This window comes from Echiichthys vipera (genome assembly GCF_963691815.1).
Source record: "Echiichthys vipera genome assembly, chromosome: 7".
Taxonomy (NCBI): domain Eukaryota; kingdom Metazoa; phylum Chordata; class Actinopteri; order Perciformes; family Trachinidae; genus Echiichthys; species Echiichthys vipera.
In genome coordinates this window covers 1,152,890-1,165,479 of record NC_139832.1, presented here as the reverse complement: position 1 = coordinate 1,165,479, position 12,590 = coordinate 1,152,890, and the positions used below count along the sequence as shown (strand labels likewise).

General features: G+C 45.0%; 2 protein-coding genes across 2 annotated transcripts in view; one reads left to right on the top strand and one right to left on the bottom strand.

Annotated features, from left to right (window-relative positions):
* Nucleotides 1–7,391, bottom strand: part of immp2l (inner mitochondrial membrane peptidase subunit 2) — a 112,241-nt gene extending 104,850 nt beyond the window's left edge. The window contains exon 1 of the mRNA XM_083916561.1: nt 7,367–7,391. The gene's annotated coding sequence lies outside the window, so the exon portion shown is untranslated. The remainder of the gene's footprint in view (nt 1–7,366) is intronic.
* Nucleotides 3,557–12,590, top strand: part of LOC310949029 (zinc finger protein 277-like) — a gene marked incomplete at its 5' end in the record, with an annotated part of 18,087 nt that continues 9,053 nt past the window's right edge. The window contains one exon of the mRNA XM_083916361.1: nt 3,557–3,779. Coding sequence (XP_083772487.1) covers nt 3,557–3,779 — 223 coding nt within the window. The remainder of the gene's footprint in view (nt 3,780–12,590) is intronic.

The window sequence follows — 12,590 nt, the reverse complement described above, 5'->3', positions numbered from 1 at the left end:
GAAAAGATTCAAAAACAGTCGACAAGACGCACAAAAACTCCGAGGTCTACGGAAAGATCTGGAAACAAAGCCACGCATCGCCATGACGTCATCAATGCGTGTGACGTGTTACGGCGTGATGACGTATAGGCAGCAAGAAGCATTCTCCGAGGCCCAGGTAGTGTGAGTACAAACGGGCCTGGAGGGGGGGACAAGGACCCTAAAGCACGGGGCACGGGACGGAGGAACAGTGGGAGGGTCTCTAACCTGTGACGGAGGAACAGTGGGAGGGCGCCCTGAGAGTCCTTTAAGTTTTCAGGAAGGAGATATGAGGAGTGCGGCTCCATCTGTGAACACCCGTAATGTTTGAGCCTGATCGACTGCAACACGCAGGAAGTGAGGCGTCACAAGAGGAAGTCCTCCGTCTGTCAATTTCACCGCAGGTTCGGTGATTGGACACAGAAAACACACCACGCTGAGCCCGCTCTCCCCACACGCAGTTTCTCATCCACTTTGTTTCCACAGAGCGCTCCAGAAGCCCAGACAGGCGTGAAATGAGCGACTGGCCGGCAGCAGCAGCAGCAGCAGCAGCGGCAGCAGTAACAGCAGCAGCAGCAGTAACAGCAGCAGCAGTAACAGCAGCAGTAACAGCAGCAGCAGCAGTAACAGCAGCAGTAACAGCAGCAGCAGTAACAGCAGCAGCAGCAGCAGCAGCAGCAGCAGCAGCAGCCACGCACCGCTGACCTCAGCCAGCAGCTAACGGCCTCGCGTGGACGTCATCAGAAGCGCAGCGCTCTCCCCAACGCCTTCCCCCAACGTCTTCCCACCTGCGGGCGGAGAAACGTCCATCACCGCAGCCGTGAAGTGTCTTAAGAGAGGAACACACGCACTAATCTGTGTTTCTCTTCCCTGTAATGGGACGTGTCCACACAACTTAACTGCCCGTCACTGGACACACACACACAATGGAACACACACTTTTGTTGTTTTCGGTCCAATTTTAGTCATTTTGCATCAGTTTTTAATCATTTTGCATCAGTTTTTAGTCATTTTTCCTAAGAGTTGCATGTCAGATCACCTCTTAAATCCATCTTAAGGTCTAACAGTAAAACAGTGGTCACACACACACACGCACACACACACGCGCACACACACACACACACACACACACACACACACACGCTCTGTTCGAGCATAAAAACCCGTCCTGACGTGAACAGATTGCCGTTACGCGTCCAAACAGCCCGTCACATGACTCCCCTCACAGAGAACGAGTGACTCATCAGAGGGAGCTCCGTGTGCAGCTCCAAGGTTTCTGCTGTTCTACAGTCGGCGCCCGGCGCCCCGGAGCCCGGAGCACTCGCACACCAACGGACGACCTCGCTTCAGCACATCTGAACCATGAGGCTGACACAGCAAAGTCACTGTGGACACTTGGCTAACACGGTCACAGTGTGTCCACATCATAACCATTTTTAGTCATTTGGCATTCATTTGTGGTGGTTTTGCATCTATTTTTTAGTCATTTTACATATTTTTGTGTCATTTTGCATCTTTTTGTGGTGGTTTTGCATCTATTTTTTAGTCATTTTGCATCTTTTTGTGGTGGTTGTGGTCTTTTGTGTGTTTTTCAGCAACACTTGATGAGTCAGAGCCCCTGACTCTACGGGCCCCTGACTCTACGGGCCCCTGACTCTACGGGCCCCTGACTCTACGGGCCCCTGACTCTACGGGCCCCTGACCCGTGCTCGTAGCTCTGCTCAGTAATATGTCCAATCCAACATGTTCCAGCAGGAATGATTTCACACACACTGCTGCACGTAGCTGCTACATGCTAATGTCAGGGAAAGCTGCATCTTGGTTCATGTTGTTCATTTCTCCACATTTTCAAATGTTTCACTGTCGTTTATTAGTTTAAAAGCTTTTATTGGTGATTTCTGTTGTAAAAAAGTGGAACAGGTGAAGCTGAAGTCCTGAGTCCTGCAGTAAGTTCTTACATCAACACATGTGACGGGTGTTAACCATGTTCATACGCAGTCTGCAGGATTAACCATCATCTGCCAAACAGACGAGGTGAAGTGTGAACACTGCAGGTGAAGACTCTCACAGGTGCAATCACGCCACCTGGTGGACTGGAGTCAGAACACGCACAGGCTCTCAGTCACTCAGGAGCAGCTGCTGGGTCGCGTGCATCAGTGCACCGGCCCGACCGTACAAGACGCCATCAAAGTATCTTTTCTTGGGTATTTTCAGAAAAACGCCTCGCCAAAATAAAAGCCATAAAGTGACTTTGTTTCTATTCTAAGTGGAGCGTGAGGAGGAAGAGCGACTCGCACTGTTTAAAAAAAACTAAATAAACAATGATGCAGTCCAGACTCAAACCCTTAAGGAAGGGAGGGCATAAAGAAGAAGGGACTAAGACAGAGAGAGAACAGAAACGTCTCAGGGTGCTCAGAGGTGCAGCTCCGCGCCCTCGTGCAGGTCGCGGCGCTGCTACGGTCTCTACACCAGCTGCTGGGCCCTCTGTGGCCTCTGGTTCTGTTAAAGTGAGCTCAGCTGGGGCAGCGTCTTTATCAAGTCTGCAGAAAGGGCATTATAATATTATTAATATATTGCATTGATTCGTTGTCATCTTGCATCTATTTATAGTCATTTTGCATCGATTTTTAGTCATTTTGCATCAATTTTGAGTCATTTTGCATAGATTTTGAGTCATTTTGCATCAATCTTGAGTCATTTTGCATCAATTTTGAGTCATTTTGCATCAATTTTTAGTCATTTTGCATTGATTTTGAGTCATTTCGCATCCATTTTTAGTCATTTTGAATCTTTTTGTGCTGGTTTTGCATCTATTTTGAGTCATTTTGCATCAATTTTGAGTCATTTTGCATTGATTTTGAGTCATTTCGCATCCATTTTTAGTCATTTTGAATCTTTTTGTGCTGTTTTTGCATCTATTGTTTGTTATTTCTCTTCTGTTTCTGCAGCGGTGACAAAAGCACTCCAGCACATTAAAGTGAGCTCCGCTGGGGGACGCGTCTTTATCAAGTCTGCAGAGAAGCCGTTAATACAGTCGACACAGTGACAGACGGGCTAATGCGGCACGTCTCTCTCCGTCTCTGCGTTGGTATTCATGTCGAGGACGCAGCTCTGTAACAAGCTGTGGCAACAGAGCGGGCGGGTCCTCATAAACAAACACTTATGGGGTTATTAGACTGTGACAGCGGCTGAAATCAGAGCTCATTGCTTTTTACATCAGCTCCATAAAAGAGAGCAGACTGGAGTCAGAGAGCGGCGCCGGGCGTCGGCTCAGGATGAGGAGGCCTCTCCACGTGTACGAGCTGCTCCTCTGAGACCAACAAACCCAACTCAACTTAACCGGTCCCAGTTTATTCAGATGAGCCGGAGACAGAGAGGAAGTAAATACCAAACTGTGTGAGCGGAGCGCCCCCCGGAGCAGATCTCAGGTCAGCAAATCAGCCAGGATCAAGCGGAGACATTGTGCGGTGCGTTGGCTCCGTTTGCTGGAATTGAATTTCTGGGTCTCTGGGCCGGAGCCCGTCTCAGCCGGTGACTAATGTCGGCGCTCCGGAGCTTTTCCAGGCCGATGAATCCACAGAGGGAGGGTGCAGCAGACGGCAGCGGGGACGCCGGTTACAGCCCCCCCCCTCTAAGCAAACTTCTGCCTCGGCAGCAGTTCTGGGCTTCACAGGGAGAGGAGACGGGGAGTCAGGACGAAAGCTCTGACCCCCAAATAAGTCTGATGGAGACTCAAGAGCTGAGCACAGAGGAAGAAGAGGGTGAGGAGGAGGGTGAGGAGGAGGGAGAGGGAGAGGGCACCGAGGTCAGGCTCCTGTTGGACTAATGAGAGTTTTAACGAAGGTTCAGTTTCACTCGAGTGCAGAGAGTTTACAGCTCTTTGTGTTTCCTGTCAGGTTCATTCATGCGTGACTTATATTCTTGTGTAATAATAATAATAATTATAAAGATGTCAGTGAGTTTGATGAGTCGACCATAAAGAAGCAATCATTTGGGTCATTTAGCATCTTTTTGTGGTGGTTTTGCATCTATTTTTATTCATTTTGCATCTTTTTGGGCTGGTTTTGCATCTATTTTTAGTCATTTTGCATCTTTTTGTGCTGGTTTTGCATCTATTTTTAGTCATTTTGCATCTTTTTGTGCTGGTTTTGCATCTATTTTTAGTCATATTGTATCTTTTTGTGGTGGTTTTGCATCTATTTTTAGTCATTTAGCATCTTTTTGTGGTGGTTTTGCATCTATTTTTAGTCATTTTGCATCTTTTTTGTGCTGGTTTTGCATCTATTTTTAGCCATTTTGCATCTTTTTGTGCTGGTTTTGCATCTATTCTTAGTCATTTTGCATCTTTTTGTGCTGGTTTTGCATCTATTTTAAGTCATTTAGCATCTTTTTGTGGTGGTTTTGCATCTATTTTTAGTCATTTTGCATCTTTTTGTGGTGGTTTTGCATCTATTTTTAGTCATTTTGCATCTTTTTGTGGTGGTTTTGCATCTATTTTTAGTCATTTTGCATCTTTTTGTGGTGGTTTTGCATCTATTTTTAGTCATTTTGCATCTTTTTGTGGTGGTTTTGCATCTATTTTTAGTCATTTTGCATCTTTTTGTGGTGGTTTTTTCTATTTTTAGTCATTTTCTTCTTCTTCTTCTTCTTCCTTCCTATTATTCTTCATCACTTTATAAATATCATAATATTATATTTTAATGTAACCGCAGAAATGGGCTTCCATAGCAACACATTATAAAGCACAAAAGCCAAACATCTAAACTAAGGAATCCGTCGCTCCGTTCGTCCAAAGGCGACGGGGCCGCTCCGGTCCGCTCCGGTCCGCTCAGGTCCGCTGTCCCAAACTGGCAAAAGGTCAAAACCAGTGAAGAAAAGAAGCAGAGCGCCGTCTCACCGTGGAGGTGTCCTTTCAAAGTCGGGGACGGACGAGACGCTTCACGCTGAGGAGGACGTGAAAGGCCAAGAGCTCCAGGGTGTTCGGGAAATGTCACGGTCTGACCCCGACACAGAGTTCACCTCCACCTGCTGCCACGAGCGCAGGGCCACCACAGAAGAAGACTTCCCCCTGCAGGTTACCCAGAACCAGCAGGAAGTGCTTTTTTACCCAGACGCTCTCAGACAGAACAGAAGGGACGTCCAAGACAAACAAGTCAACTCTGACACATCACATTTATGGGCCCGGATCCCCAGGCTTACAGTCAACACTGACACGCGTCCAATAGTCACCTTAGGGCGCCCTCCCACTGTGCCTCCGTCCCGTGCCCCGTGCTTTAGGGTCCTTGTCCCCCCTCCAGGCCCGTTTGTACTCACACTACCTGGGCCTCGGAGAATGCTTCTTGCTGCCTATACGTCATCACGCCGTAACACGTCACACGCATTGATGACGTCATGGCGATGCGTGGCTTTGTTTCCAGATCTTTCCGTAGACCTCGGAGTTTTTGTGCGTCTTGTCGACTGTTTTTGAATCTTTTCATCGACCAAATCTGCAGTAAACACTCCACCTCCGCATCACACCAACGTGAACCTTTCACCGCCATTGTTTGAAATGTCCGCGCATGGTCCCTCCTTCTTTTTTCTACGTCCCAACAGGCGCACAGGAAATGAACCGCCGTAGGCCTCGTGCTCGTACACGTGCGCACGCTCGTGCTCGTACACGTGCAAACGTGCTTTACTAAAGCCCACCTCTCCCAAACGGGCCGTGGACGGCAAGCGTGCCGCTCCTAGACGTGGTACGGTTGCACTCACACTGGTCAAAGGAACCGGACTTTAGCCGTGAAACGTGCTCGGGCACGGGACGGAGGCACAGTGGGAGTGCGCCCTCAGTTCTGGCTGAGCGAGCGCGGTCATGGCTGGAGGCTCGGAGGCCTGGAGAAGAACCTCGAGCAAAGTCGGACCAAATGTTGCGCTCACTGACAGGAAAAGTGAATCAGGCGGCATCACGTGAACAAAAAGAGGATTTATTAGAATATTCAGGGTCACAATTCAGATTTTTAATAAAGTAATAAAAGGTATTTGATGTTCTTTGTCCTGATCTTCTGTCATGTTGTCTGATAAAAAAGTAATAACGTCATTCAGCAAAGTAAGAGTGTGACGCTCCTGAGGGACTGATTACATCTGTAATATCCCACTTTTGCTCAAGTCTGCAGCTCAAACTGCCTTCAGCACAACATTGATATTATTATCCACTGTGTTTCATATGAAAACTTATCTAGATTCTTATTAATGCAAAACAACAAAGGTTGCTCGTTATATTACAAAAAAAAAAAAGAATCTATCTATCCATCCATCTATACAATCGGCAATCAATTTAAATATGCCAGAGTTGCATAATTGCTAAATTAAAGGCAGGGGTTATAAAAACACGCCATGGCAGAAAAACAGGAAGAGAGAAAAGGGAAAGATTTAGAAACTTTACACTAAAAAAAGTCCTGATTCACATAAAGGTTACAGTCCGAACACCATAACCCTTTCTACTTGAACACTACTGAGGAAGTCGGCCCAAAGACTTATTTGTTGTACTTTTGTTAAGAAAAGACGGAAGAAGGAAGGACGAGGTTTGAACCCCGGTCTTTTAAAGGTGCTGTAGTCGTCACAGTTCCTGACGTGAGCTGGGAGTTTATTCCAACAGTGTTCCTCTAATAGAAACCACCATTTGGTCAGATTTAGTCCTGTGTCGTCTCCTCTGATCTGCTCTGGTGTTTTCTCCCGAGGGGTTTTTATTTACGTAACAGCGGAGAGGCAATATATATATATACATATACATATATATATATATATATATATATACATATACATATATATATATATATATATATATGTATGTATATATATATATATATATATATATATATATATATATATATATATATATTTTGTGTGTGTGTGTGTGTGTGTGTGTGTCCAAAAGTTTGTGAATGCTCAGACTTTTTCAGACCATGGTTTCAGCTTTAATAGTATTTGTGGCTTTTTAGAAAAATATAGTGAAATAAAATAGTTAAAAACTAAAAACACAACATTAGAAACACGTTTGTCTCCTAAACAAACTTTAAACAGACAGAGACAATCAAACATCTCCTCCCGTCCACCTTAACAACCCGTTCCACCTTTAGCAGCTGTCACTCAGAGCTGCTGCAGTTTGACCTGTGCTAACGTGTGCTAACAGTTAGCATGCAGCTAACCGGCGGGGTCGCGTTTAAAGCGTCTCCATGGAAACGACGCGATGTTCGGGGACAGCGGGTCAGTGACACGCGCAGGACAGAAGCCGGAAGTGTCTTTGCCGCCGTTTAAAACCACAACTTTACCGGAGGAACCAAAGCTAAAGCTACACATGCTAACAGGAACTCACCAGCAACGTGACGTCCGACTTCCGGTTGTTGTCATACGTCACGGGTCTTCCCCGGGTCCTAGAGCCTGCCCGTCTTCCGCCTGATTATTATTAATTTAAAGAATTAAACTTAACTAAAAAGATAATAATAAAAAAAATAAGATGATGAAAATAAATAATTCTTAAAAAAATAATTTAATTTAATTAAGTCATTCTCAAAATATAAGTAATTTAGTTTAATGAATACATTTATAAAAATATATAATTATAAAATAAAACAATACAACTAAATAATTTAATATAACTATAATGATAATCATTTAAAAGAAATAAAGTAATGAATAAAATAATTCAAAAAAAATAGATTAATTTAACTTAGTTATTCTTAACAGATAAATTATTTATTTTGAATACATTTATAAAAATAAATCATTTTTAAAATAATAAATTAAATAATTCTAAAAACAACTAAATTATTCTAAAATAAATAAATGAATTAAAAAGACTTCATAATTCTAATAAATAAATAAATTACACTAAATTATTTTAAAAAGATAAATCATTTAGTTTTGCGCATAAATTTATAAAACAAATGTAAAATAATAGAATGTAATAATTACAGAAAACAAGTAAATTATTCTAAAACAAATAAAACTGATTAATTCTAAAAACAAAACTAAGTTATTCAAAAACAAAGAAAAACAGAAATACATAAAATAAAAAGTATTAATCTTGGAAAAGCACTTTTCAATAGTTTCGCATTTTTCCATGGTCATTATTTTTCATGTATGTGTTTTTCATGTGTAACATATTTTGTTTGTGTTTTACCTGCTCTGTAAAGTGTCCTGAGATAACTTTAGTTATGATTTGGCACTGTAGATAAAACTGAATTGAATTGAATTGAATTAAGGGCGACACGGTGGTGTGGTGGTTAGCACTGTCGCCTCACAGCGAGAGGGATGATGAAGACTCTCAGTGGGGAGTGGGTTCAACTCTGCAGCTGGAGTTGGTTTCCAGTTCTGAACAGGACGAGGATCCGTCTCTGACACAGTGTCTCGTCCTTTGGGACTTTATTTGTGTCTGATGGAAACATTCTGGGCGACACAGTGGGGTGGTGGTTAGCACTGTCACCTCACAGCGAGAGTGTTCCTGGTTTGAACCCCGGCTGGGGCCCTTCTGTGTGGAGTTTGCATGTTGTCCCCGTGTGTGCGTGGGTTTTCTCCGGGTTCTCCGGTTTCCTCCCACAGTCCAAAGACGTGCAGGTGTTCGGTTCATTGATGACTCTAAATCACCCGTAGGTGTGAATGGTTGTCTGTCTCTGTTCGTCTCTATGTGTCCTGTGATAGACTGGCGTCCTGTCCAGGGTGGACCCCGCCTCACGCCTGATGTCAGCTGGGATCGGCTCCAGCCCCCCACGACCCCGACAGGGACAAGAGGCTGAAGATGAATGAATGAATGAATCAGTCTCAAAAACCTTGTATGGGTCAACATGTGTCCTGTAGCTTGGAGCCAGACGTGCGTTCAAACGCCATCAGTAAAACGTTGACTCTAAATCAAAGCGAGTGGAGGCCGCAGCACGGGTGTGACGTCCACACCAGTGTGACCGTTCTGCCCTTCCTGCCCTGAGGCCTCTGAGCAGCTGCTGTTTGATTAAACTGAAGCTTCACATTCAGCAGAATTACTCAAACTGACTTTAGAAAAACAGCAGAATGAGTTTCTCAAACGGATGCTGACGGAGGAGCGAAGCGTCTCCGCGGCGGTTCAGATCAAACAGCGTTCATGCTCCCGCGTGATAATGGAGGAGAGATGAAGGAGAAGAAGAGTTCTGCGACGGGAACTCGTCCCAGTCGCAGCTTTAAAGGAGGCGCAGCTCTTTAGTGATAAGGAGCGCGGACTCTCTTCTTCGGGGCTTAATTAAAAGTGGAAAGCGGACGCCATTATCGGACCGGCAGCCCGCGGCCCTCAAACCAACCGTTTCCACGCCGCAGCAGTTTTTGCTGAGGAAACCACAAAAGAGACGAGCTCATGTAAAGTTTCTTATGTTTCAGTTTAAAGCTGAATGAACAATAATGAAGTCTGGTGCACAAACACAGAGGTTTACAGAACTGTGACGCAAACAACAACAACTTAAAGCCCTAAAAACATAAATACACAGTATAATATATAATATAATATAAAGAGGATTTGGAATATTTAAAAAAAAACATTTAGCAAATTAATTCAAATTCAACAACTTTTGGATCATTGCACCAAACGTGCCAATTGCGTCATCCACGCGATGATGATGCGAACATCTTCACCTGCTGAGGGAGAGAGAGAGAGAAAGAGAGGGAGAGAGAAAGAGAGGGAGAGGAAGAGAGAGAGAGAGAGAGAAGAGACAGAAAGAGAGAGAGAGAGAACGAGACAGAGAGAGAGAGAAAGAGAGAGAGAGGGAGAGGAAGAGAGAGAGAGAGAGAGAGAGAGAGAGAGGGGGAACATTGAGCGAACTAGAGAGTGAATGAGGAGAGTGAGCGCCGTAATCCAGAACAAATCAGTGAATCAGGGAAATAAAAACGGTATTTTCTCTGTTTCATCTCAACTAGAAATGCAGCTGCAGCGAGTCTCTCACTGTCTCCGTCCTCTTTTATATTTTGTAGAAAATTAATTCAAATTCAACCACTTTTATTTTTCCATCAGGTGTTAATTTGTTCATTATCTTTAAACTTTAGCGAAACAAAAATAATGTTATTTGTAAACTGTGGAATCAATGAAAATTAAAGCAAATTTACAGATGGATGAGGTTAACATGGGAAGAGGTATATCTCATCTTCAGCCTCTGATCCTGGATCAGGTCTCAGGGGCAGCAGCTCCAGCAGGGACCCCAAACTTCCCTTTCCCGGGCCACATTAACCAGCTCTAACTGGGGGATCCTGAGGTGTTCCCAGGCCAGTGTGGAGATCTAATCTCTCCACCTGGTCCTGGGTCTTCCCCGAGGCCTCCTCCCAGCTGGACGTGCCTGGAACACCTCCCTAGGGAGGCGCCCAGGGTTCATCCTTACCAGATGATCCTGAACCACCTCAACTGGCTCCTTTCAACGCAAAGGAGCAGCGGCTCTACTCCGAGTTGGAAGAAATCAGTTAAGATCATTCATTCGTTCATCTTCAGCCTCTTGTCCCTGCCGGGGTCATTGGGGGGGCTGGAGCCGATCCCAGCTGACATCAGGCGTGAGGCGGGGTCCACCCTGGACAGGACGCCAGTAATGAAAAGTACACAATGCCAGAAATACAGACATAAAGATGAAACTTGAAATAACATAAAGATGAAAAGTCAACAGCATGAATATAAAACGCTAATGTGCAGAATCTGTTTGTAAGTACAGCAGCGGCACCGAGCTGCTCTTTAACGGCTGCAGCTGTTGGAGTTAATCAGCCTCCTCAGGAGGAACGAAGGTACAGAGACTTTAACTCCAGCAGCTGGAACCGATGTGAAGCTGCTCCGTGCTAAACGTCCACATTCAAACAGCAGATTGTTCTACGTCAGGGCTGCTCCGACCCGGCTCCTGGAGCCACTGTCCTGCATGTTTCTGGTTTCTCTCTGCTCCTGGAGCCACTGTCCTGCATGTTTTAGGTTCCTCTCTGCTCCTGGAGCCACTGTCCTGCATGTTTTAGGTTTCTCTCTGGTCCTGGAGCCACTGTCCTGCATGTTTTAGGTTCCTCTCTGCTCCTGGAGCCACTGTCCTGCATGTTTTAGGTTTCTCTCTGCTCCTGGAGCCTCTGTCCTGCATGTTTCAGGTTTCTCTCTCTGCTCCTGGAGCCACTGTCCTGCATGTTTCAGGTTTCTCTCTCTGCTCCTGGAGCCACTGTCCTGCATGTTTCAGGTTTCTCCTGCTCTAACACACCTGAGTCTAATGATTTCCAAACCTGTGACGAGCTTCAGCTGCTTGATAACGAGCGTATCATCAGATTCAGGTGTGTTAGAGCAGAGAGAAGCCTAAAACATGCAGGACAGTGGCTCCAGGAGCAGAGACGAACCTAAAACATGCAGGACAGTGGCTCCAGGAGCAGAGAGAAACCTAAAACCTGTAGGACAGTGGCTCCAGGAGCAGAGAGAAACTAAAACATGCAGGACAGTGGCTCCAGGAGCAGAGAGAAACCTGAAACATGCAGGACAGTGGCTCCAGGAGCAGAGAGAAACCTAAAACATGCAGGACAGTGGCTCCAGGAGCAGAGAGAAACCTAAAACATGCAGGACAGTGGCTCCAGGAGCAGAGAGAAACCTAAAACATGCAGGACAGTGGCTCCAGGAGCAGAGAGAAACCTAAAACATGCAGGACAGTGGCTCCAGGAACAGAGAGAAACCTAAAACATGCAGGACAGTGGCTCCAGGAGCAGGGTCGTTCAGGCCTGTCCTGTGTAATCATCAACCCGTCTCTGCTGCTGGTGGAAAGTAACTAAATCTATATTTAATGGGTTAGAAATGAAAAGAAAGTGTCAATCTTGATGTTTTCCTGTGTGTTTAATTAACACGTCTCCTGCAGCAAGACGCCAAAATACACGCCAGAGGCGGTGAAGATGAATTTTGCCAGTTAACGGAAAATAAGTCCATCAGAAGTCAATGTAAACCACTGACCCCTGATGGACCTCATTTACTGCAGTATGTGTCCAGTGTTAGATAATCTGGACCCCATATAGTTGCTCTTTCAGTTTATCGTGTGTGTGTGTGTGTGTGTGTGTGTGTGTGTGTGTGTGTGTGTCTACAACCACTGTTTTACTGTTAGACCTTAAAATGGATTTGAGAGGTGATTTGACTCGACAAAATGACTTAAAATAGATGCAAAATAACTAAAAATAGATGCAAAATTACGAAAAATAGATGCAAAATGACTAAAAATAGATGCAAAATGACTGAAAATAGATGCAAAATGACTTAAAATAGATGCAAAATAACGAAAAATAGATGCAAAATAACGAAAAATAGATGCAAAATTACTAAAAATAGACGCAAAATGACTAAAAATAGATGCAAAATGACTCAAACCGATGCCAAATGTGTGTTGGCTGACACTGACCCGTGTGGGCGACTCGGCCCACATGATGACATCTTTTGAGGTTCCCCCGGCTCCAAACAGGAGGAGCGCTGCAGGTGGTGAGCCGGCCGTTGCTAGGCAACACTTCAGCATCCAGGTTGGACCTGAGCGCAGAGCAGCGGAGGAGGGAGAGCGCGTTCCTGCTGCAGCTGTCAGAGGGATACGTGGAAGAGGAACAGT